Raw genomic sequence first — 23189 nt, 5'->3', positions numbered from 1 at the left:
TACTGCTTGTGCTGCGTATTTGTAGATCCTAGTCTACTTTACAAAGAGCAGCAATGTCTTTATCCCTGCTTGTTTGTGAGCATGCAGGTCGGAAGGCGCACTGAAGAGCGTGGGGCTTTAGCGGGGTCAGGGCAGACTCCAGGGCTGGTGTCCCCAGCTCCCTGTGGATGAGAGGTTGTGGTCATGCTGAAGATGCTGTGGCTATAAATGTGATTGCATGAGGAAGGTGGCTTCAACAAATACTACACAGCATAGACCAAGAATGAATCCTTTTGGACATGTCTTGGAGCAGTACCTAGGGAAAGTTTCAGGCTTAATAAGGCTGGCATGGAAAAGTGGGAGAAGACACATACACATGTGCTTATTGTATAATGCTGAAGTGTTACTGATGTTACTTGTGTGTCTGGAAGACCTGTTGAAGTCTCAGCTAGAGAAGCATCCAGATACCTTCTCTGAGTATGTACCTAGAGGTTCAAACACTGCAGGTAAAGCTGTCTTTTTGCCTGCTTAGGTGTGCATTAGTTAGCTACATTTGAGCAGATGGGGTCGTTTTGAATTTCTTGAAGCTCTATATGCTGGGAGTTCTCATGGAAACTGGTATTTCAGGAAGAAACGGAAAGCAAGACCTGCATTTCTAGTAGCAATTTTTGCAGATCTTCAGAAGCTGCAGCTTCTGACTGACTCCTCTCATGTTGAGGTGAAAAAGGCACCAAGAAAAGTCGGTGTCGTTGCACAGAACATCACTGGTTCTGCAAAAGGGGATTTAAGCCTCTGGCTCTAGTGTGGGAGTGTCCAGAGGCTATGGGGGGTATCCTTGAAGCTGTGCTGCTCCAAGCAGTGCCATGTAGCAGCATCCCTGTGAACATGCTTGCCGGAAGGGCAGCTGGTGCTGGTGCCAGGCTGCCAGTGCCTTGGGATTCCTGGGGAAGGAGCGGAGCAGGATGACGATTGCACCTAAATACGAGGTGTATCTGTGAATGAAACACTTCCATTACTTGTGCCAGTAAGTTAAGCTTTAAATGCATGATTGTCTTTACTTGCTGGCAATGGTTCAGTGGTAAAGCTGCCTGTGGAGCTTGCAGGTGAGCTTTGGAGTGGAGCTCCGGGTCAGAGCATTTGCAGGACTCACACTGGAGTCATGAGTTGTGCCATGCTGAATGGGAATTGTCTAAGCAGTATTGTGTTGCTCCCTATCAAAGAACAGGGTAAATCTTAGGCTTTATTTATTTAATTAAGAATTTCTATTTGTCCCTGAGGGACAAGCACAAAGAAAACAGCATATCTTGGCTATTGTGAGTGTTCATGGGGCAAGAAGGGAAGGGAGGGGATGAACAGCAAGAGCAAAGTGTTGTAGTAATGAGAATTACTCCCTTATTTTAGTTGCTGCTTAATCAAGACAAGGTTCCAGGAGGCAGGAACAGATGGCTTTGGTTTGTTGTTTTTGGGTTGTTTTTGTCGTCGTCGTCCCCCCCCCCGGTCTGTTATATCTTTGATTGTCACCAAAACTTACCATAAATGTTTTAACACCTGCTAATTCTTTTTAATGTTATGTATTTTAACTATCCTTAAAGACAGAGTAAACTGTTAGACTTGTCTGGCATGCTTTTCTTTAATAATATTAATCACAGGCCAAACTCTGTGACTTCATGTATTATTCAAAGGATGCCTCTTTTTATAATAAAAACTTTGAGAATATTTATTACTCCCAGTACATTTTGATAGTAAATTAGGGCAAAACTGACTGTGTTTTATACCTGGGTGTTGTGTCCCCCTCATGTGTAGAAAAGTTAAGAGACTGTATTTGAGCCTTTTGGAAGGTGCAAGCTACCTTAGGGGCTTCCAGAAACCGGCTTGGTAAAGCAGGTCAGCCTTTTTGTTTTATGGCTTTTATTCAGTATCACTCTTGCTTACCAGGGCATCCAGAGAGTGGATTGTTGCTTCTCCTGTATCCTCTTAACTGCCTGGAAGGATGAGCTGAATTGACTCCCAATCTTTCTCTTGCCAGGGTGGTGAAATCCAGGACTGTGCCTACTTGGACAGTGAAAGCAACTACAGCGAGCTGGAGCTTTTTCCTGATGAGGACGTGATGACTCTAGCACAGCAGGAGCTTCACCATGAATCTGACATGGACAGTGCTATTGAGAGTGCCCAGAGCTCGGAGGCCTCCGATGTGTGTCGGAACGAGGAGAAGGATGCTGTGCTCGGTAGCCTCTTTCTGCCTGGTGACAAGTGAGTGATGGTTGTGCCTCATGGCCGCCCTGTTCTGAGGCATGTGCAAAAGGACCAGGGAGGAAGGAGCCTTTATGTGACTAATCCCTACTGTGGTAGGCTGAGGATGCCTGAAGGATTTAGAAACTAAATAACCTTTTACAGTAAGGGAGATGGATGCCCCAGTCCTCTAAGTGGCTTAGACAGTCTCAGCCCTGGGTCCTTCTGGTGTGTTCTGTGAGCACTCATGGGACTTGCATGTTGTGTGGTGAAGTGAAAGTGTTTGGTCTCTCCAGAATGGATCACTCCATTAGCATCCCCCAAAACTTAGGATCTTTTGTGTTCCCATAATCTTCATATGCTGGAATTAAAAGCAACACTCCCTGCAGAGTGGTGCAATGTGAGGAATTCTGCTTTAGTCTCTTGCACATCCAGTTACCTGAAGATGTGGATTCTGCAGATTCGCTTTGCTGCTCCATATACCAAGTTAATGCTGTGTGTTTCTAATTTTTCATAGCTTTTAGTGTGCAACAGTAAATTGTGTTTAACAGAGGGTGTCCTAGCATGTATGTGTGTGACCATAGTTTGCTGTTAACACAAGAGTGTCTCTGTAACCCTAACTTGACTCTTCCCAGGTGTGTTGTACCTTCTGCTGTTGGTAAACTGACTTTGGGGGAGGAAAGGACCCAACTTGACTTACCCCAGCTTTGAACTGAGTTAATGCAGAACCACAGGACAGAGCTCAGCTGGGCTTGCTCTGTAAGCCTCTGCCCTGTCTTCCCTATTTTTGGCTTGTCAGCTTGATTTATGCCTCTTAAGCTTCTCTCATTGTTAATGCAGTTCTTTCTTCTGGGCCTCCTTGGATGCTCTCTGTGCAGCCTCATTCCTGCCTTCCTCCAGAATGTATCAGGATCTGAGATCTGTCCTTTTCCTAGTTGCCCAAGCAATCCCAGAGACTTTATCAGCTCTTTATCAAACTTGTCTCCTTGCCTTGCAGTTCTCACTTCTCCAAAACACCCATCCTTGTTGTGACTGACTTTTACCTATAGTGTGTTTGAAATGAATCTTTCTTCCCAGCTGAGGGGAGAGGTTCCTGTCTGCAGCCTGTTGCTGATGCTGAGCTCATGATCTACACTGAGTGTGGACTGTTTCAACCCAAGCAGTTGAAAGTTTGGTGATGCTTACAAATAACTGCAAATTAAAAGTTCTAAGCAACATCACCAGGTGGGTTCAGCAGCAGTGACTGCAGAGCTGCCAGAAGAGAAACTTAGCCAGGCAATGCATGAGGGATAATGAGGCACTGGGCTCCAGTGTGTTGGCAAGTGGTGATGTTCCAGGGCTATTATGCTGGTGAGTGATTTTTATGGACAAGTATATGTTATCATCCCAGCTGAGGACTGTTCATTTACCTCCATGCCTGGTGGAAGTGTTACAGGGAACTTTTTTCCTCAACTGATTTGCTGTAACAACACTGAGATTCAAGCAGCAGCTGCAGTTACACAGATCAGAGCCATACAAAAGCTTACCACTACACAGTGTGTCTGCGGCACAGCAGCTCTTTATGAATAGATGTTAGTGTGATATGTTGAGCTTCACACTAATCCGCCTTCCAGCCAAGGAGCCTTGTTAGATAAGTTTGATCTATTTTGAGTATTTCTGTCTTCGTGATCTTCATCCTTTAATGGTGTGCCAGGCTTGCCTTGCCCTAATTTCTGTTAATGTGAATTGGATAAATGAATTGCAGGTTATAAATGGATCTCATCAAAACAGGAGAAACAAAAGAGCATCCATCTGAAAGGTTGGCAGGCTTCCTCTTCTACTAATTGCTTTGGAGGGAAAGGATATGCAAATAATGCTTTCACCATCACCAAAGGAACACTGTTGCATCTCTTGTTTACAGCTCACAAGTGTAGTATTACAGGAAGAGCAATTTCACTGTCTCTGAAAGTGCTGGGCATGATTAAGCAGCTTAAGGTAGACTCAGTATTGCTGAGTTCCTGGAGAACATCAACTGGGAGCTACTGCCCCGTGGCTCAGCTAGTAGAGTTGAAGATGCAAGTGCTGTGCACTGAAACAGAGGGAGTGAAAAAGTTAACCCGGTCTGCACAGTGTCATCAGATGAAATCAGGGCCTTGTCAGCACTGGATTCTGCCTGTAGTAGGAGCAGTAATGTGTTGGGCAACTCCAGGGCTTATCAAGTAAAATGTGTGTTTTGGGCCTAAGCTGAGCATTTTCTGTAGGGATAAGTTTGTTGGTAAGAGCTTGTGTGTGAATTTACTGGCTTGTCTGTTTGAATGCCTTACTGAGATGGGAGCTGAGCAAACCTGTTAAACATCTGCCTCTGCAAGATGGTGCACTGCACGTCTGCAGGGTAGTCTGGGCTCTGGGCAGGAGAATCACCATGCACCCTTTGCAGCAAACTTGCTCTGTTGTATTAGATGTGATGTGTTCAGAACTCTGCCAGCAGCTTTCCTATGGTGCCTGCCTCTGCTGATCTATTTATCTAAATGCCCTTTCTCTCTGAGGTCACAGAGTTCCCTAGCTGTTTGGCATTATCTTAGGTGCTTCTCTGGTCAAAAAGCAACCTTTTTTTGTGGTCCATTTCTTTTCTGAAAGACATGTTGTGTCATGATAGAAGGAATGGCAAGAACCCAGCCTCAGTTAGATGCCAGCAGTACTATTGGTGACTCTCTGGCATGTGGCGAGCTAAGTTTGTTTCTGACCACACAGAAGAGAGTGGCTGGAATTCATGTAGTGTGGAAGAGAGCTTATGGGAACTACTAGGAAACTGAATGCGGAAAAGAGTGACAGCCTCTGTCTTGTACATCTTCCTCTCACTATCCCATGCATTTTGGAGTTGTCTGCACAGATCCTGCATCCAGAACAGAAGTCCCATGAGTAGTGATTTTCACCACTACGTAGAAATGATGACTGAAGATTGTTGAGGTGTGCTATGTAAGTGAAGTGGTTTGTGTTGATCCAAACCTTTCTCATAGGTAGCTTGTTCATAGGTTCTCATGCTCTTGTCTTTCAAGGCACCATATCAAATGCACATCAGATGTATTTAGCGCTTCAGGCTTTCAGCACAAAGTGGGTCACAACTTCAGATGAGGACACAAGCTGTAAAGGTGGAAGATTCCATGTGAGGGGAGATGCTATCAAAGTTGGCCCTCTAGACATTTTGGCCTCTTGTTTCAGGTCAAGTCCTCACAACCCTTCTGCTGCATCTGACCTCTCAACTTATTCCACTGCCTCTCTGATCAGTAATGAAGAACAGTTTGAAGACTATGGGGAAGGAGATGATGTGGATTTTACTCCCAGTAGCCCATGCCCTGATGATGAGACCAGAACCAACGCCTACTCTGACCTTGGCTCATCTGTATCTTCCAGGTTGCTCCTTATTCATTAACAAACAATTTTTCCATTTTATTCTTCTCTGGGCATGGGTGAGCATACCAGAGTTTACACTGGTTACACAAACTCACCTGAAAAGCAAAGTGTTATCAGTTCATTTTCTGCCCTGCTGTATTTAATAAGAGCTATAGCAAATATGTTGTTTCTGATAACCTCTGTTGGGTTCTGTTGAAATAACTAGGCTGTTTTTGCATGTAGAAATTTCTCTCTATTGCAGACAGTAGATTTCACAGTTAAGAGCTAGTATTGGAAGTTACCTGCTGCAAGCTGGAAACTAGCTTATTGCTGTGCATCAGCCCTGATACAGTGGAAGAAGACCTGCGAGAGAGCTATTTCTCTTTAGTGTTCTGATACTACAAATCCTTACCACCAACCTATAAGGTCAAGTGCTGTATATGGACAGGAGTTTAGTTGAAAAAAAAGCAGGGAGATGCTCTAGGATTTATCTGCTTGGATTAATAGCACATGAAGATCTTGAGCTTCATTGCTAACACAGGACCAGCTCACTGCATCCCTCTGTTCCGCATGCAACCCCCATGAGCTACCCTCTGTTTCAAGCATCCTGCAATCCAACCTTGCCACCACTGTCATGCATGCAGAGACAGCACCTTTCTCTGCTGCCTCTTCATGATGATGGCTTGTGTCTTTCATCCCCTATTTCCTAGAGGTTTATCAGGTTCCATTCTCATTCCTGGGGCTCTGTGCACTTCATGCCATGATTGCTCTCATTTATTTGAGTTAATTTTCTCTTTATCATAACAAGAGCTACTCTTATTTCCTCTTCAGACCTATGTCCACTTCTCCCTCTCTCCTCATTCCAGGGTTCCTTCTGTCGTACCATCTGAAGGGGTTTGTGTGATGAATTCTTGGCAGACCACTCTGTTTTTCATCTTCCTGTCTTTCTCTTGGAGAAAAAACTCTTCAGGTTGCATGCCAGGTTATAGTGAGAAGATGGGCAAGATGAGAGAGGGACACTGCTAAGGTGGAACATACTAATGTAGCTGCTTTTGCTACATGCTTTACATGGATTCTCTTTATCTTTTGCTATTCTTTCAGTCACCCAAACTGATTCTTTGCAATGACACCCAGAACATGTCTTTTGTAAAGCCTCAGCTCGGAGAGGTAGATTTGCCCTAAGACCGGCATTCTCCATCATCAGCTCTAAGTTAGATGAGCTGTGGGTAGAGGTGATATCTGAAGCCCCTTGCCTGTGATTCTGACATACAGACACAGTCAAGAAGAAAACCTGTTGTGAGTTGGTTACTATAGCTAGTAACATCTCTCCTTTCCTGCAAACAGTGCTGGCCAAACACCCCGAAAAATGAGGCATGTTTATAACAGCGAGTTACTGGATGTTTACTGCTCACAGTGCTGCAAAAAGATAAATCTACTCAACGATTTGGAAGCCAGGCTGAAAAACTTGAAAGCAAACAGGTAAGCAGCCTATTGCACTGCATTTAGCAATGCCCCCTTCAAATGGGACTAGCTAGTAGCAGGAGGAGAGGAAGAAAGGGCCCTCTTCATGCCTGTAGACAATTCTGTCTTGCACATCTTTTGCTTTTACAAATCAGCTAAGAGATTCAGACCTTGACATCTAGCCTGAAGGAAAATGCTGTTTTTCATTAGCTAGTAAGTGTTTTTATGACTTACGGTGCAGACAGCATCAGGAAACTCAAATATTTTAGCCAATGAGCTCTTCGATTGCAGAGGAGAGTGGTATTTCCAGGAATTTTTCCCATTAAATGGAGTCTGCTGTGCTGCCTAGTGCAGGTCTACAGTGAGCTCCTGTTTTCCCCAGGTGGGGAGGAACAATCTGGCAGATGCTTACTACACCTCTCCTAAAGCTATTGGTCAGCAGAGGTACTTCTTTCCTGCGGGATTTTTTTTTTTTTTTCCTCTAGGGAACTTGGAGAAATGATTGATCCTCTGGCAGAAGTTACTTGTGGGGTTCTTTGCAATTTCAGCTTTCTCCTTGCAATTATATCTCTGCCACTCCATCCACTTGTAAACTATACCGAACACTTGGAAAGAATACAGTGCTTCCAACAGTCATCTTAGGGGTTTTGAAGGAAATGATTTGGTGGGCTTCTAGCTCCCCCTAGACACTGAATGTAAATTCTGCCTGTCCTCATAACTCCTGGCACAGTGCACTGTACTGCTGCTTCTCTTGGCTGACACAGCGGCATAGTACTTGATAGGAACAATGTTCCTGCCCTAGCGAGGAGTTTTCTAACGCCCAGCCCCTGACTGGCGTGGGCTTTGGTAATGGTGTGAATGAGGCTGTACATACCTGGCTGAAAGAGAGTGATACTGTGATAGGGAACTGTGTGTCTCTGCACACAGAGGTACAACATCCCCTTATCAAGCGATGCAGCTGGGTATTTGGATTTGGTTCTGGTGTTGCTGTCTGGAGTCTAGTCCTTCATTTAGATAATACTAGTCTCTGACTGCAAAATGGAACTGTAAAAATGGAAAATAACTCAGTTCCTGTGCTGAGCTGCAAAGCGTTATGGGGAAGGATAAACTAACTGTTTATAAAATCATCTAGAACTGGGGATCCAGAATAAATGTCCATCACTAACTCAGTGTCCTTTTGTGATGTTCCTAATGTTAGTTTCTGATTTACATTGACAAATATCTACTAAATATAACAGTATTTACAAATTGACTTATTAATAATCACAGTAATTCATGGCTCCATTCATCCTCACATTGTTGGTGACTGCAGCTTTTGATGAAGTTGCCCAAGAATATTGTTCACAGATTCTTTTTTGTTTTACTTCACTAAAAAAGTCAATATTATGTTTCATTGTGCAATTCACATGGAGTTTAAGTTAAGATTGAATTCAACACTGATCAAATAAATGTTTAATACGTATATCATTCTTTCTGTATCCATGTAGCCCTAACAGGAAAATATCAAGCACAGCTTTTGGAAGGTAAGAGTCTTCAACTTTCTCATGAATACATGTGGAATCAGCTGTAACAATTCCATATGTGGGGGTGGGAGGAGAGAGAAGGAATAATTTAGGAAAACAGAAATGTGCCAAGACAAGTTTTCAAGGGAAGGGGCCTGTGTTTGGATAGGGATGTTACAGAATCTAGAAGCCACTGCTAGTCTTGGAGCAGGCCCATGAACTCGAAAGAGCTCTGTTAAGAGCGTAGTTAGTTGCTTCCTTGTCTGCCAATTCTCCTCCTTTATACTGCTGTTGCAGCAGTGCAGCTGTTGCTGCTTTCACCCTTATGCAATGAGGATTTGTGGTTGTTGCTGAAATGCAAAGGAAAGCAGGAGCATCCCTTTAAAAAGGTTCTACGGAATTGTGATCTTCTTTTGGCTGAATGAACCAGCCCTGGGCTGGGGAAGGCTGTAAGCTTCAAGAATATTTTAGGTAATCTCCAGTGCTCTCTATTCTGTAGTGGGAACTGCTTGAGATTCTCTTCTTCTGCTTCTTATGAAAGTTCTTACAGTATGAAATGTTCTAGATTAACTGTACCAACCAGTGCACGATGGTGACCTTAGCCTTAATTTCTAATAAGGCAAATACAACTCAATACACAGTGTAAATAAGGCGATTTTTAGCCTATGTTAATAATGGTGGCAGATGCTGTCAAAAGCAACAAAGAACTCTCACTCAAGAACCAGTGCCATTGATTGTGGTCACTGTGACTTCATTTAACTGCCTGTTTCTTGTAGGACTTGTGCTTAAACAGTTGGAATTGTCATTGAAATGATTGCACTGATTTTAGCATCAGATGTTCAGAGTGCAAAGCCAGGCTATAGGGCAGTACCCAGACTCTCTCCTCCATCCTTACCAAGCAAAATAATTATCCTTCTGGTCTTTCAGACAGCTCTTCCACCACAGTAACTTCAGCAGCAGTAATGGCAGCACAGAAGACCTGTTCAGAGACAGTATAGACTCCTGTGATAATGATATCACTGAAAAGGTGAGAAGCTGAGTACATTGCAGTTAATGTACCCAACAAAATCCTGCTGGAGGCATGCATCAAACTGGCAAAGTTCTCAAGTTCTCTTGCTCACAGTTACCAGTGATCTGAAGCAGCTTATTCAAAATGTCCTTTCTATTCCATTAATACTATGATTTTGCTTCGCAAAAATGCAAGAACTGTATGAGTGCAGATCTAGGCATTGTGTTAGTACTTCTTTACTGTGTCTTTGCATTGATCACCTTCAAGGAAGATGCAGGGTCTGGGAATCCCAGAATTTCAGAGCTTAATTTTGCTGCTGGCTTTGCAGGCAGGTATGCTCCCTTTAAAAAGGTAGCATAGCTAAATGCCACTTAGGAACAGTGAAGGTATGTACAAAGAGAGGTTCAAACTCTCACTACTTTTCCACTTCCCCTTCCAGGTAACGTACCTAGAAAAAAAGGTGACAGAACTGGAGAATGACAGCCTGACAAATGGTGATCTGAAGAGCAAACTGAAACAAGAGAACACCCAGCTAGTTCACAGGTAATAAAGCACAGAGCCAGTTCTCTTACATCAGAGCAAAGCTGGAATAGAGTTGTAGGGAAGGAAAATGTCTACCCATAAAATATGACCAAGTCGTCTGCCTTAATGCTAACAGGTAAGGCTTCAACTGAGAAGTCCAGCTGGAACAGGGCTGCCTTGCTGAATTTTCAGCAAGCAGAGGCCTTCCAAGCAAGTTTCTTAGTACAGAGATGTTACTGACTTGTATAGAGCAAGCTCCTTTGTTGTGACAGAGGTTACCATTGTTCTTGCATGTAGCAAGAGCAAAAGGCTGGGTCGTAGTCCCATATTCTCAAGACTGAGAATGAAAGAGTAATAGATGAACTGATACTACCTCTCCTATGAAGCCAGGCTGAGAGAGTTGCGGTTGTTAGCTGGGAGAAGAGAAGGCTTCAGGGAAACCTTAGAGCAGCTTCCAGTGCCCAAAGTAAAATTAAATAAAGGAATCGGAAAAAAAACGAGAGGCAGTGAAGTTGCACACTGTTGGGTTTTTTAAAGTACTTGTTGAAGCTGTTACTGAAATGTGCTCTGGTTTCCTTAGAGTTCATGAGCTAGAAGAACTATTGAAAGACCAAGAAACATCAGCAGAACAGACCCTGGAAGAAGAGATAAAGAGACATAGAGAAGCATATATCAAGTACGAGAAAGAGAAAGGCACTGAAATTGAACTGCTGAATACAAGGTAACAAACATCCTGGTGCCACCCAGAACACAGGGCAGGTTCTTTTTATTCATTTCTTAATTTGCATGTAAACATAGGCTGTTCACAACCAGACAGTGCACAGAGGATGCTTCACATTAATGCTTTAATCCACATGGCCCATGTAGGCAGCTTAGATGGATATTTGGCATGGGTTCAAGGAGGGAGTTGTGACCAGCTGTAGCATACACTTGTGTCTGCATTTGTTTCTTCCTACTTAATTCTTTTTTGATGCTTGTTAGGAGCATAAGAATCTGAGGGGCAGTGTAGCATTTTTGGCCCCAAAACCAAACAAATGGTGCTCAATAGCTCATGCTAAAAAACTGTAATATTAGAAGTATTGTTTGATCTTTCTATCAAATGGCTTTTTAGAACATGCTATTTTGCATGTCTGCATTCTTGAGGTACTTGCTGTAAGATTTTTGTTATTGACACAGGGTTCAACAACTGGAAGAAGAAAATGGTGAGCTGAAATGCACTGTCACACGACTGAAATCACAAACGGAGAGATTAGATGAGGTAACAAAACCCAAGTGCTTGAGCAGCTTGATTTGTGTAAGAGCAAATTTCTCATAGTGGTTGGCCCAGCTTCTTTAGTTTTACTACCCTAAAAAAGGCTACTAATGTAATTGGAACATTGGTCACCTTTAGTGTCAGGAATGCCCTGAGACACATGCCAGCTTATGGCCAGCTGTGTCTAGAGTTGTGTGGTAAAACTGAAAACGGTTCGTGCACTTGCAAACTAGCTGTGAAGTTGCCCTTTTGTTCTAGGAAAGGCAGCGTATGTCAGATAGGTTGGAAGACACTAGTCTGCGACTGAAGGATGAGATGGATTTGTACAAGAGGATGATGGACAAGCTGCGGCAGAACAGGCTGGAGTTTAACAAGGAGAGGGAAGCCACGCAGGAGGTAGGTGTGAAGAGGGATGTAAGACCAGGCAACCACATCTCTTCTGCATAGAAGCCCATCTGAGCAAAGAATTAACAGACAGAATGAACAGTGAAAGTACAGCATCCAGTGAATGTATTACTGGGTTGTGTTTCTGTGGGAGGGGTACCCATAAGGTGATGAATGTTGCAAGAATAAATGTAACCACTTTGGGTCAGGGATTGCCAACTTTCTGAGAACTTGAAGCCTTGAATGTGTGCCCTAAGATTTCCTTTATTATGTTTGCAAGGGGAATTATGCCTCTCAGACATGAAGCTTAGAGATCAGAGACACTTCTAGCTCTGAAGAGGTTTAAGTGACCTTGCTCTTCCATAGAAGAGCAAGTGGCTCTATTGTAGGGCTGTCTGACCTCAGCCAGGTTCACAGAGTGCTGGTGTTGGAGTACAGAGGTGCAGCACAGAGCTGGCTGCTTATGGGGAGGGCTGGTTGTGAAGGGACTGGAGAGACATGATCTGCTTGCATGCCCACAGCTCATTGAAGACCTGCGGAAGGAACTGGAGCACTTGCAGCTGTACAAGCTGGAATGTGAGCGTCCTGGACGTGGGAGAAGCTCTTCATCCAGTGTGAGTGAATTCAATGCCAAAACCAGAGAGGTGGAAATGGAGCATGAAATAAAAAGGCTGAAGCAGGTGAGCAGGGATGGGCCTCTTGATCCATGTGAAATACACAGGACTGCTTTGACAAATGCCTATAGCTGCCACTCATAGCATACTGCCTTTAGATATTGTGTCCCCTTTCTCACACAAGCACAAGAACCATGTTGCATCTGTCTAGGATGACTTTAAACAGGCAGTGTAAATTGTGCACATAGGAAATGCCTGTGATGCTGTCAGGGTAGCCTTGTCTGGTGACAAGAGTGTTGCTGCTAGCATGCAGCCTTACCTTGTGTCATCCAAGCTACCTGTGATTCAAAGATTTATTGTTCAATGAAGCCTTATGAGAAGAACTTAAATCAGTGTCTTTTTATCCTTAAATAGGAGAATCAGAAACTTCGTGACCAAAATGATGATCTCAATGGACAGATCCTAAGTCTTAGTCTTTATGAAGCTAAAAATCTCTTTGCAACACAAACAAAAGCCCAGTCACTGGCTGCTGAAATTGATTCTGCATCAAGAGATGAGGTAATGTGCTTTTTTAATCAAGTACTACATCCAAAAATATGCCAGTTTCAATGTAATTAGCTGTCAAGGTTAAACTATTTGAAGCTGACAAATGAACAGCAGAAAAAATCTGCTTTGCTAGGAGTTCAGGAGTGTTATAAGATTGCCTTGAATCTAACAGAGGCTTTGGATGCTCTTTTAATATAACCCTTCCATTTGTCTCTCACAATACTGGAATTATTAGAATCTCAGTGAAAAGTTTTACAATGGATTTTAACAATTTTAACATCTGCTACCTTACAGGGTATTGTGATATTATGACATTAAATTCACACAAATTACTGTAGTTACTTAAATTTTTACTTTCTCTTCTAGATTCAGTTCTCAGTTCAGTAACAAGCTCTCACTTAGATCTATGTTTGAGCTATATATTTTCTGTAGCAGAGCTGAATTATTGAAGAAAGTAGGTAGCATGCAAGGACAGATTGTGAGATCAGGCCAGTGAGTATGTAAGAGCTCCCAGGGAAAAATACAGGTTAGTGATGAAGTTGATTTTAAAAGGAATTGTTTGCTTTTTAGGCTTCAGTTGTTCTGGACGGAACTTCCCATTTCTTCTTCAAGAGGTGTCCTGTGACAGACTTTTTTTACCTAATCTGTATTTGAATGACCCTGTTAGCCTTAGCTCCTGGGCAGTGCCTTGAAGTGAAGAACATACTTGAGTTTCTTGCTGAACCAAAGCTCTGTGAAGGCTGTTTAATTGTTGAACTCTAATGATTTTATTTTTTCTTGACAATAGCAGAAGTCCAATTTGCTTTTACCTAATTATTCCTCATTGTTTATCTCATGCCTCTGGCTCATGCAAAGAATATCCAGCACTACCCCTCTAAAGGAGGAAAGTGCCAACTATGGCCCAGGCTTCCTAAATCTTACATAAACTTTATTCGTTGTGCCATTTTTTTTCCTCTATAATCAAATGAAGGTAAGGAACTGCAGACTCAGGGTGGGACTTTTAACAAGGCTAATGAAAATGGATGCACAAATCACATTAGGGGGGATCTAGGGCTCTACTCCTCCTGGACAGCTTTGTCAGTTTGGCATTGAACATGCAGAGTATAAAAAGCCAGCAGTCTTCGTCTTTGGAGAGTTTGAGGGGCCAGTAGAGTATCGTGAAGCTCTTGCATTCTGAGATGGAGAGGTTCACCCATGGTGTGGATGCAGGATGGATTGGTGTTTTAAATAAGGTATTTGTGTCAAAAAACCTGCCAAAAGATCCCTGGTGATGACTGTTCACCGCCTTTCTTAATAGTAAAGATCTTTAACATCCAGATTGTTTCTCATACAGAAACAGGGAGAGCTAGAGGTAGAATACCTATCACAAAAGGTGACATTGAGTCAGTACTAGTCTCTCACCTGCCTGAACTTCATGCTATTATGTAAACTAGTGAAACTATTTCAAAAGTAACTTTGAAATGTTGTGTTTCAGCTCATGGAAGCCCTTAAAGAACAGGAAGAAATCAATTACAGATTACGACAGTATATGGACAAGATAATTTTGGCAATCCTAGACCATAATCCCTCTATCTTGGAGATAAAGAATTGAAGAGAATGAGAGAAGGAAAAGCAGCAACTGCCTGATATTTCTGCACATGCCACTGGATCTAAACAACACTCTGATACTGTAAATTAATCTATAAATATATATATACACTATGTGTGAGTGTGGGTGCGCGGGTGTGTTTATATGATGTTTGGTACACTGTTATTTGTCATTGAATTGGCTTGGTTAGACTTTTTCCATGCACTTTCAATACCTGTGGTAAGATGGATACTGTATATTAATGTAATAACAATATAACTGGATCATGCTGTTTTAGATTCTGGACAAAATTACTCTACCTCTAGTTGTAAAGGTAAAAAAGACAATGGAAACACATGGATGTGTCCCTGACTTTAGGAGCAAGAATTGTTCTTTTGTTCTTCCAGGAATTTGGGTACCACAAACCAACTAACACACCCAGGTTCAGTTCCTGACTGGTGCTGACTATTTCCTATTTGATTTAGTTTTAGTACTTAAACCACACATAGGACACACTTTGAGGAAAAGGAAGGACTCAAAGTACAAGGGAAGATGAGGAAAATATTGCAGAATTGTTGCTTTTTGTGAAAAAAATCACCATCCACTTGTTTGCCACTGTCAGCACAAAGTGCTTTTTATGTAAGTTCACTCTGGAGCCTGCTTTGGGATGCTCTGAGCCAGCCTGCTCTTCAGTGTGTGTGAGCATGTGTATTTTTATGCCAGGGTCCCTGTGTAGCATTGAGGCAAAGAAGCTCTTCAAATCTGTTCCCCTATTTTCAGGGGTTTATCATGGGCCATTAAGATGAATTCCGGGATCCTGCCCCTTCACCCTTAAGAGGGAGCACGTTCTAGTTCTTACCAAAAGAAAAAAAAAAATTGCATGAAATAGCTCACATCGGGGGAGGAGGCGCAGCCCTTGACATTATCGGTTGAGTTGCTTTCCCACCCCAGCTACACCTCACTCCTTTGAGACTGACATTTTGTGGGCAAGCTGTGAAGAGGACTGGCTGGGTCCTAGCACAGTGGTGGAGGGAAGTCAAACATGGAGTGACTTTTATCATTAGGGCAGTAAAAAGGAAAAGAGCTTGGTGTTGCAGCAGTTGCCAATCCAGGCTGGGTACACACATGCATATTTAAAGCTCTGAATAGGGAATACATCCTGATTTAAATGAGCAGTGGGGCAGGTGCTTAACTTTAAATGTGTACTATGGCTGCTCATAGAGGTCAGTTGGACAGAACACTAAATCTTTAAAGTTGAGTGTATGCTTAAATGCTGCCTTAAATAGGGTGGACTTCAGCATGTGCCTGTGTTCTCCTGAGCTGGATCTGTGTACTGTAGGGCTAGGACCTTTTTAATGAATAATGTAGCTTATGGAAGGAGCTAATGGAATTGTTTGGATAAATTGAAGGCTAAAAAGAAAATTATACCATGCACTTTTTTAAAGTAAAAATACCATATTTTTGATTTACACCGACTGGCGCAGAAAAACAGGCCCAAATATCTGGCTTTCCCCAGTGCATAGAGATGTTTCGTCTATTGAATACACTCCCCAGAAGAATGTTACAGTAGCAATGACTGTGCTTTTCTGTGTATTTCTTGCTGTTGGCAGTGTCTTGCCCCTAGTATTCTCTTGATGTATCTTGGTGTGTATATGTGATGCATTTTTCCTGAATTTGAATACATAAGACTGTATTCAGTTATGGATGTAAATATATATATTTTTCTGCAATCTCTGTGCTCTTGCCTTCAGTGATGTGTTACTGGAGTGATGGGAAGCGGGGGAAGTACTGAAATCAGGCTTTCTTGAAGGCAAGACAATAAAACCAACTTGTTTCTATGTACCTGCATCAGGCAGGTGTAAAGTAACTGGAAAGTGAAAGGGACCAGAGGAATAACCATGGGACAACACCGCAGTGCACAAAGTGTGTAAGACTTCAGTGCTCTGGAAGAAATGGTGCCGTCTTGTTTAAACAGTAATGTCTTAGGGCTGGTTTCCTGAGGCTATGGGGTGAGGAAGGGATTTAAAGACTACTCCTTTGCTGCCTGGAGATGGTGTAAAATGACCTCCGATGTGCAACATGGCAAAAGGTTCTGTCATTGACAACACACGCATGCGCCCTTCCCAGAAGGCAGGAGAGGAACATTTAAGCCAGAACTCTTCACTTTCACTTTAGTGATGGCATTTCCCTCTAACTGAAGCCGTCTGTGGGTTGTGCCAAGGACTTTGCTCTTTTTATAGTCCGCAGAGAACAATTTCAAGTTGTCAGGTGGCTGTTGCTAACCTGCGGTGATGAGCAGGGCTGGGTGAACTAGCATGCCTGCTACCGGAGCTGACTGTGTTTGGTAAGTTACGCTTCTGTCCTGCTCTCATGCAGTGGATTTAAGTATGAATGAAGCTGTTGCAGGTCAGAATGGTGACTGAATGTTTCCCCCTAAGTATTTTTAGAGTAAACTGGACTTAGCTTCAAAATTGTAATAATCTAAAACCCATTCCCATTAGGGTAGAACATCAGCAAATGTTGAGGACTATTTCACTGAAAGTGGTGCTGAGCACTTGGGGAGCAGAGAGCCTGGCTTACTTCACTGAGACACAGACCCATGGACATGAACAGAAGAAGACATGACTGTAGTGATAGCCAACGTATTTGCAGGTAATTGTATGTAAGAGGTGAATAGCCACTAATAGAGACAATAGTCTCTTAAGTCTGGCTGAAATCCTGAAAGTGGTATTTAGCCAAGGGTACTCAGCAGTGGGTTTTCTAAAGGCTCACAAGACTTCTTGTGCAGCTCTGTACCCACCTGCTTTAGCATTTAGAAGCTTTTACTCCAGTGTTTGCGTTTGAAGAGTTGTCTTACCACCATGTTGGTGGTGTTTGTAGCTTTGTTTTATTGCATAAAAGTTATGCTTTTGCTCCTGTGGGGCCCTCAGTGTGCTACTGCTTTCTGTTATGTTCAAATACATATCCAGATGCTTGATATGTTTGACAACTAATGTGATTTGGAGGTGGGAGAGGTGTTTCACTGACAGATACACTTTCCTCTAAGACATCCACCTCTAAAAATGCCAATTAGCAATTGCATTCTTAGACTGAGTAGCTACAGTAACTACGCATACTAGACCAACTTATTTTGCAGCCCAAGCCTTGGAGAACCCTTCTATCCCAGAAAAGAAGTCATCATGTTTTATGACATGCAGGTAACTTGATAATAAGGGGTATCTTGATGGGTTATGGGAGTAGAGAGTAATCAGATACTGATGTTGCATATTTTGGTTAAGTGTCAGACAGCCACATTGGCAGAACAGACAGGAGATGCGGGAGATGGTGAAGCACTGGTTTCAGTGTCGGTTCTTTGACAAATTCCTTATTGTGAGTTTTCTTTGTGCCCACAGCCCAGCTGGGGAAGTACAGCCTGCCTGTGTGTCAGTGTCACTGTGGGTGGAACAATGGCTTCACCTCCCTGGGTAAATAACTTCAGATACAGAAACGTGGTATCATCTCATTCTAGCACTGCTCAAGTGCAGTAAACGTTCTTGTGTCAGATCTGTGCTTCTCACTTAACCCTTGGGGATGCAAACACAATCCAAGGTGCTTGGATCTTGATCTGTTTCTCTAGTTCATTCTGGTATAGATTCAGAAAAGCTAAGTGATATTCTGGTCAAACCAGTTGCAAACCACTGCAGGTATTTTTGTACAGTGAAAAAAATGACTGCTTCTCACCAGCAGCTGTCCTTTCTTAAGCTGATCCCACACACATCAAGCTACTGCAGAAAAAAACCTGTTTCAAAACTTGCACCTAGGAGTGCATGAAATGTGGTCTCTCAAGATTTTACTCATACTGGCTGCTTCCCTCCAGACATCACTCTTAGGCTGCTGCCTAGTTCTGGTTTTGGAGTGTGATACTGAGCTAAAATTACCTTGACATAAAAGAGTATTTTTCAGTTTTCTGAATAACTTCTATTAAAGACGCAAGCTGTTTGAGAATTTGTCATGTTTTGAAGTGCAGCAGTGACAAACTGTAACCATCCCATTTATTTTTAAGGAGTTTTTAGTATGCTAATTTGTAGCAAGTCTCAAAAAGGAAAAAAACTCCAGTACACTTTTGCTGCCAACTTTCCTTTTATGGTCTTGGGAGAAATTCAGATGTTTCTCAGCCAGCTCTGGGGGGAGTTGAACACAGCGTTATTAATTCTCAAAGATGCATGGATCAAATACTTTGCTGCCTGAATGCAGCAATGCCCAGTTCACTTCAGCAGAACTGCATTACTCTCCAGACAGGATCTTGGCCTGCAGTATGTGGGCTGCCTGGTCTGGTTAGTAATTGAGGTCTTGGAAGCTAATACATAAGCACACACCGTGGCTGGCTCCATCGGTCACTGCTCAGCAGTCTCTGCATCCTAGTGCTAATGATGAATCTGAGAAGTAGGATTTACAAATAAATGAATACTTTTTTCCCCTTCTTTAATGGTAGTGAATATAAAGTGGTTTTCTCTTCAAACAAATACTGCACGGTGTGGTCGGAGGGATGTTTTCCAAGGAAGGAAGGAAGTAGCAGCTGATCAAACACTTGCCACATCAGTGGCTTGGCTTATATCGATTCAAGTGAAAACTTGGCTCAAACTTTGAGCAGTTCCTGGATTGGTTCTAGTGTAAGTAGCAGTGCTCATATTCCAGTTATTTCATTTGTTACTCAAGAAACATTGTCAAGAAGGCATGACAGGTGATGTAACACAGCTGATTTTAAAGGGTATAGTTCAATAGCTGCTGGCATCTTGCTCTTTTGCAGCATCCTTGGGGTGGTTTTCTCAGTATTTTTCAGTTCAAAGTATTGTTGTAGAAACATCTGCAACTCAGGTCACTGTACCATCATTTGCCACAGTGTGGAGCCAGCTGATAGGGCTACATTGTGTTCTGAAAACTTGTCCGTGCTTACTGAAAGTTTTGTTCAGCTGTGAAAGTAATGCCTATTCAAACATATAATTGTGAAGAGATTACTTAAACTTTAAACCTGATGAAAATGTATATTAACAAACATGGATTTCTATAGTATAGTTTGGAACCTACTCCAAGAATCTGTTTTTAGTGGTGGAAGTATGACATCTGAGCTGTCAGCTCTCATATCACTCAGCAGAGCCGCATGCACCCTGGCAAAGGGTGCAGAGGTGATAGTTCTGGCAGACACACAGTCAATACATAGACAATGACTGAAGCAGGAGGGCTGTGGTTACTCTTCTACCCAGTAACTTGGAGCAGTGATGATCTTGCAGTGCTCAGCATCAGCCCTGTTTTGTTTAATACTTTATCCACAGCTAAATTATTCTGGCTTTGGAGAAAGGAAGTCAGAAGGGGAACTAAGAATTTCATATCATGTGAACACTGTAATAAACTACAGGGCACCAATTGTTGCACTGAGGGTATGTTTAAATACTGAGATATTTTGGGAATTACTGTAATAGCGGTTGTGGGAGTCATTTGGTTTGCTTTGGTGCACAGACTGTACTGACATTTTTTGCATGGTTACATATTTTAGTACTTGTGCCTTTTATTTCTCTGTTGTGAAGATGCATTTTCACATTTTATTTCCTGTTTTGGGCACTTTTGATATACACTTTTTAATTTGATCTTCATCTCTGGTTTCCATGTAATGTACATGTGTATATATAAAATAGATCAGATTTGTATTCATGTGCCTCTGAGATGTAAAAACAACCCATTTTGTACAGGTTTTTTAGAAGCACTAGGTCATGGTCGAGATTATGTAGCAGATGAAATTCAATGTAATTAGCAGTTCTCTGTCTTTGAGAAATGTTGTGTCAGATGGCTGGTCTCTTTTGTAAGGCAGTGTCTCACACACACTCCCCAGATTTATTGTTGTAATATCATTATGAGATCCATTCTATCCACTTACTGGTTTTAGTTAATTCAAAATAATAAAACGCCTAAATCAATGTTATGGTCCTGACTTGGCAGTTATATTTTTTTTATTCACACTAAAGCAAATTTGTTTGGTTTTATACTTGAATGGACATCAAACCAAAACCTCATTTGAACACATCGCCCATTTCAGGTTAACTTCAGTCTGGGATTATTTTTGTGGGAATGGACAAGTGATTTACTTTGCCTATTGAAATGGAATGAGAAATAGCATTACCAGTTTATTGACTCTCTTTCTTAGAGAGGGCAAATGCTTTAGATTATTTCTCCTGTTCCGTCCATGGCTTCTGTGGCAGCTTTTTGTAAGGCCAGACCCTGGATCTGCATGACTGGAGATCTTCCTCTTGCAGATGTGAGAAATTCAGTGTGTCACTTTCCACATTTTTGCCCCTGGGGAATAAACATGCATTGGGGTTTCTAGCCCAGCACTCTCCTGATGCATTTGGGAAGCTAAATAGACGGTTGTGAGACTGGACCATCCTAGAAGTGTCCTTCCCTCCCATCAAGCTGCTCTTGAGCTGCTGCTTTCATTTCTTGAGTGTTGACCCCCTCATCTGGTGAGATGCTTGAATTGTTCCCTCTCCCACATCTTGTGGTTTATCAGTACCCACTCACCAGCCCCAGGGCACAAAGAGGTAATAAATTGTGGTAAGTCACAGGAAAGAAATCATCAGTATCCCCTAAATGTCCCAAAACACGGAGTTTTGAACTATAAAATATTATGTTCCATTCTGGTGGAGCAGAAATTTTTAACTGAGCTTGGCACCTGCTTGACGTTATAGAGCTGCCTCAGAAGCGCGGAGGTGGGTTTAGTGTTGACTTCTGAGGCTGAAGGCAGCGGCGCTCCCCTGCCCCGCTGTGCTGGGGAGAGGCCTGAGGGGGAGCTCTGCCATGGCCGGGCCCAGCTGCGGCTCCCAGGTGTGCCCGGAAGGGGCCGGGGGGCGGTGGGAAGCCTCGGGCAGCGGCTGGGAGCTGCGGTTACAGCGCCGGGGAGCGGGGACACAAGGAGAGCCTCGCGCTTCGAGTCCCCACCGCGGCAGGACGGCGGGGGACACAGCACACCGCCTCGGCCGGCGCTCTGAGGTACGTCTTGTTTACTCGCCTCCTGTTTGAGGTGCCAGGCCCGCTGCCACCTTCTCCGGGGGGTGCTTTAACTGCTACAGTGAAAAATGACCGACGAAGTGAGCGGCCGTTTTGGTTCAAGGCTGCTTGCTGTAAGGGAGTGAGGGGAGGGCGCCATGGGCACCTCAGGGGTGTCTGTGGGCACCGCTCCTGAAAAGAGGAGCCCTTTGTTTTGGGGAAGGGCAGCCGCGGTCCGACCACAGAGGTGCTGGGTGCTGCTTACAGGGGAAAACGGGGCCTTTGTGAGGGAACAGCGTGGTTCCTGGGGTGAAGCAGCTCTGCCTGGCCCCGTGTTGGAGGGAAACCATTAGAGTGCGCCTGGAAATACCACCCCGACATGGCCGCGGGGTTGTGCTGCCACAGGTGGGTTTAATGGAGCTGAAGTCTGCTTTCTGAAGAGCCGCTGCTCCCGCACCCAGCCTGCTCCAGCAGGTGCTGCTTGTGTCCTTGATGAGTGAAAATGTGACCGGTTTGCACCTGTGTGAATGATGATGAAGGGTGTAAAGCCAGAGAACCTGGCCTGTGGTGTGTTATTTAGTACCTGAGGTGGAGTCTAAGGTGGTAAGCTCTGCCTGCAGCTGGGCACGAAGCAGGGGAAAGGGGATTTTGAAGAGACTTCAGTGTTGAGTTCAGGCTTTGCAGGACAAACGTTTTCCTTTAAAAAGCATTGTGATGATCTTGAAGTGATTATAGTGTGCAGACTGCTTTGGTTTGGCTGTCAGTAGTTTCTGAACTGGAATACATCTTTTACAGTATCATCCCATGTGGTTGCTGGGCAGCTTTTCTCCCCGGTAGCTACAGGTGTTTGGGGAATCAGAGCAAAGTGTATGAATAATCCATGGAGCAGCCTACCTGTGTGTTACTTTCCCAGGCTTCCCCATTCCCATGTTCCTCATGGCAACGAGGTTCTGGTTAGTCAGATTTATATCCGCAGGCACAAAGGCCTGCAGTGTGTGCTAAACCACTTCGCCAGAGAGGCAAGGAGCAGTGTTGTTCCCAAATCTCAGGCTAACCCCTGTCAGCCCAGGCTAACGTGCTGTACTACTGACCTACTTCCACATCAGTTACTCACTGGTATGCAAGGAAGATACACTGGGAAAGTAAATCAGCTGTTACGCTGGGGATAGTGTACATCAACAGTTGTGCACAATATATGCTGTTCTTACTGTGCTGGGGAGAGCTTTGGGTCACTTTGCAACCAGGAATTAAAGCTCGGAGCTGCCTGGGAGGTGATTGTTATCATGCTCATATCTTTTGGAGGGAAGGAGGGTTTGAAGCTGGGCAGAGGTTAAATGAGGCAGTAGCAGAGTAGGAAATAGATTGCAGGAGCTTTGACTCCTGAAAACTTGGACGGTGGCAAGGCAAGCCACTACAGAGAGGAAACACATCTCGTGTGAGCACTGAGTGAGTGCAGTGGCCAACTCCTATAGTTGGCAGCAGGCTGTGGTCTCGTGTTGTCTTGCCAGACACGTTTTGTTCACATAGCAGTCTCAAAGCTGTGACTTTGATGCTTTCCCTTGTTCTGTCTGCTGTTCTTGATGGCCCATGTTTCAATGTTTTCCCAAATCGCTGATGGCAGATGGGGGTCTGGAATGTGTCACTTCACTCTAAATGTCTTTTGACACATGTAGTGTGGCAGGGACTCTCCTAGTTTGCATAACTCAGGGTTAGTTCTGTCCTTGGAGCCAGCTGCTTTTTG

The 23189-nt window shown here is 43.5% G+C and overlaps 1 protein-coding gene across 6 annotated transcripts in view; it reads left to right on the top strand.

The window, feature by feature from the left end:
- The window catches only part of RAB11FIP4 (RAB11 family interacting protein 4), a 114099-nt gene extending 93712 nt beyond the window's left edge, over positions 1–20387 (top strand). For 4 of the 6 annotated variants that reach the window (XM_062612673.1, XM_062612676.1, XM_062612675.1 and 1 more), the window contains 12 exons: positions 2006–2229; positions 5407–5598; positions 6922–7056; positions 8526–8561; positions 9468–9567; positions 9989–10092; positions 10652–10792; positions 11248–11329; positions 11582–11719; positions 12229–12387; positions 12736–12879; positions 14342–20387. In XM_062612673.1, the coding sequence (XP_062468657.1) occupies positions 2006–2229; positions 5407–5598; positions 6922–7056; positions 8526–8561; positions 9468–9567; positions 9989–10092; positions 10652–10792; positions 11248–11329; positions 11582–11719; positions 12229–12387; positions 12736–12879; positions 14342–14458 (1572 nt within the window). In that variant the 3' untranslated portion in view covers positions 14459–20387. The remainder of the gene's footprint in view (positions 1–2005; positions 2230–5406; positions 5599–6921; positions 7057–8525; positions 8562–9467; positions 9568–9988; positions 10093–10651; positions 10793–11247; positions 11330–11581; positions 11720–12228; positions 12388–12735; positions 12880–14341) is intronic. The other 2 variants (XM_062612674.1, XM_062612678.1) reach the window with 2 other exon arrangements.
- Positions 20388–23189: the final 2802 nt, after the last annotated feature.

The sequence above is a fragment of the Pezoporus occidentalis genome, unplaced genomic scaffold (assembly GCF_034315485.1).
Source record: "Pezoporus occidentalis ecotype Australia unplaced genomic scaffold, CSIRO_AGI_Poc_V1 ctg160, whole genome shotgun sequence".
Taxonomy (NCBI): domain Eukaryota; kingdom Metazoa; phylum Chordata; class Aves; order Psittaciformes; family Psittacidae; genus Pezoporus; species Pezoporus occidentalis.
Note: the sequence above shows the minus strand (reverse complement) of the source record. Positions and strands in the feature narration are given on the sequence as shown.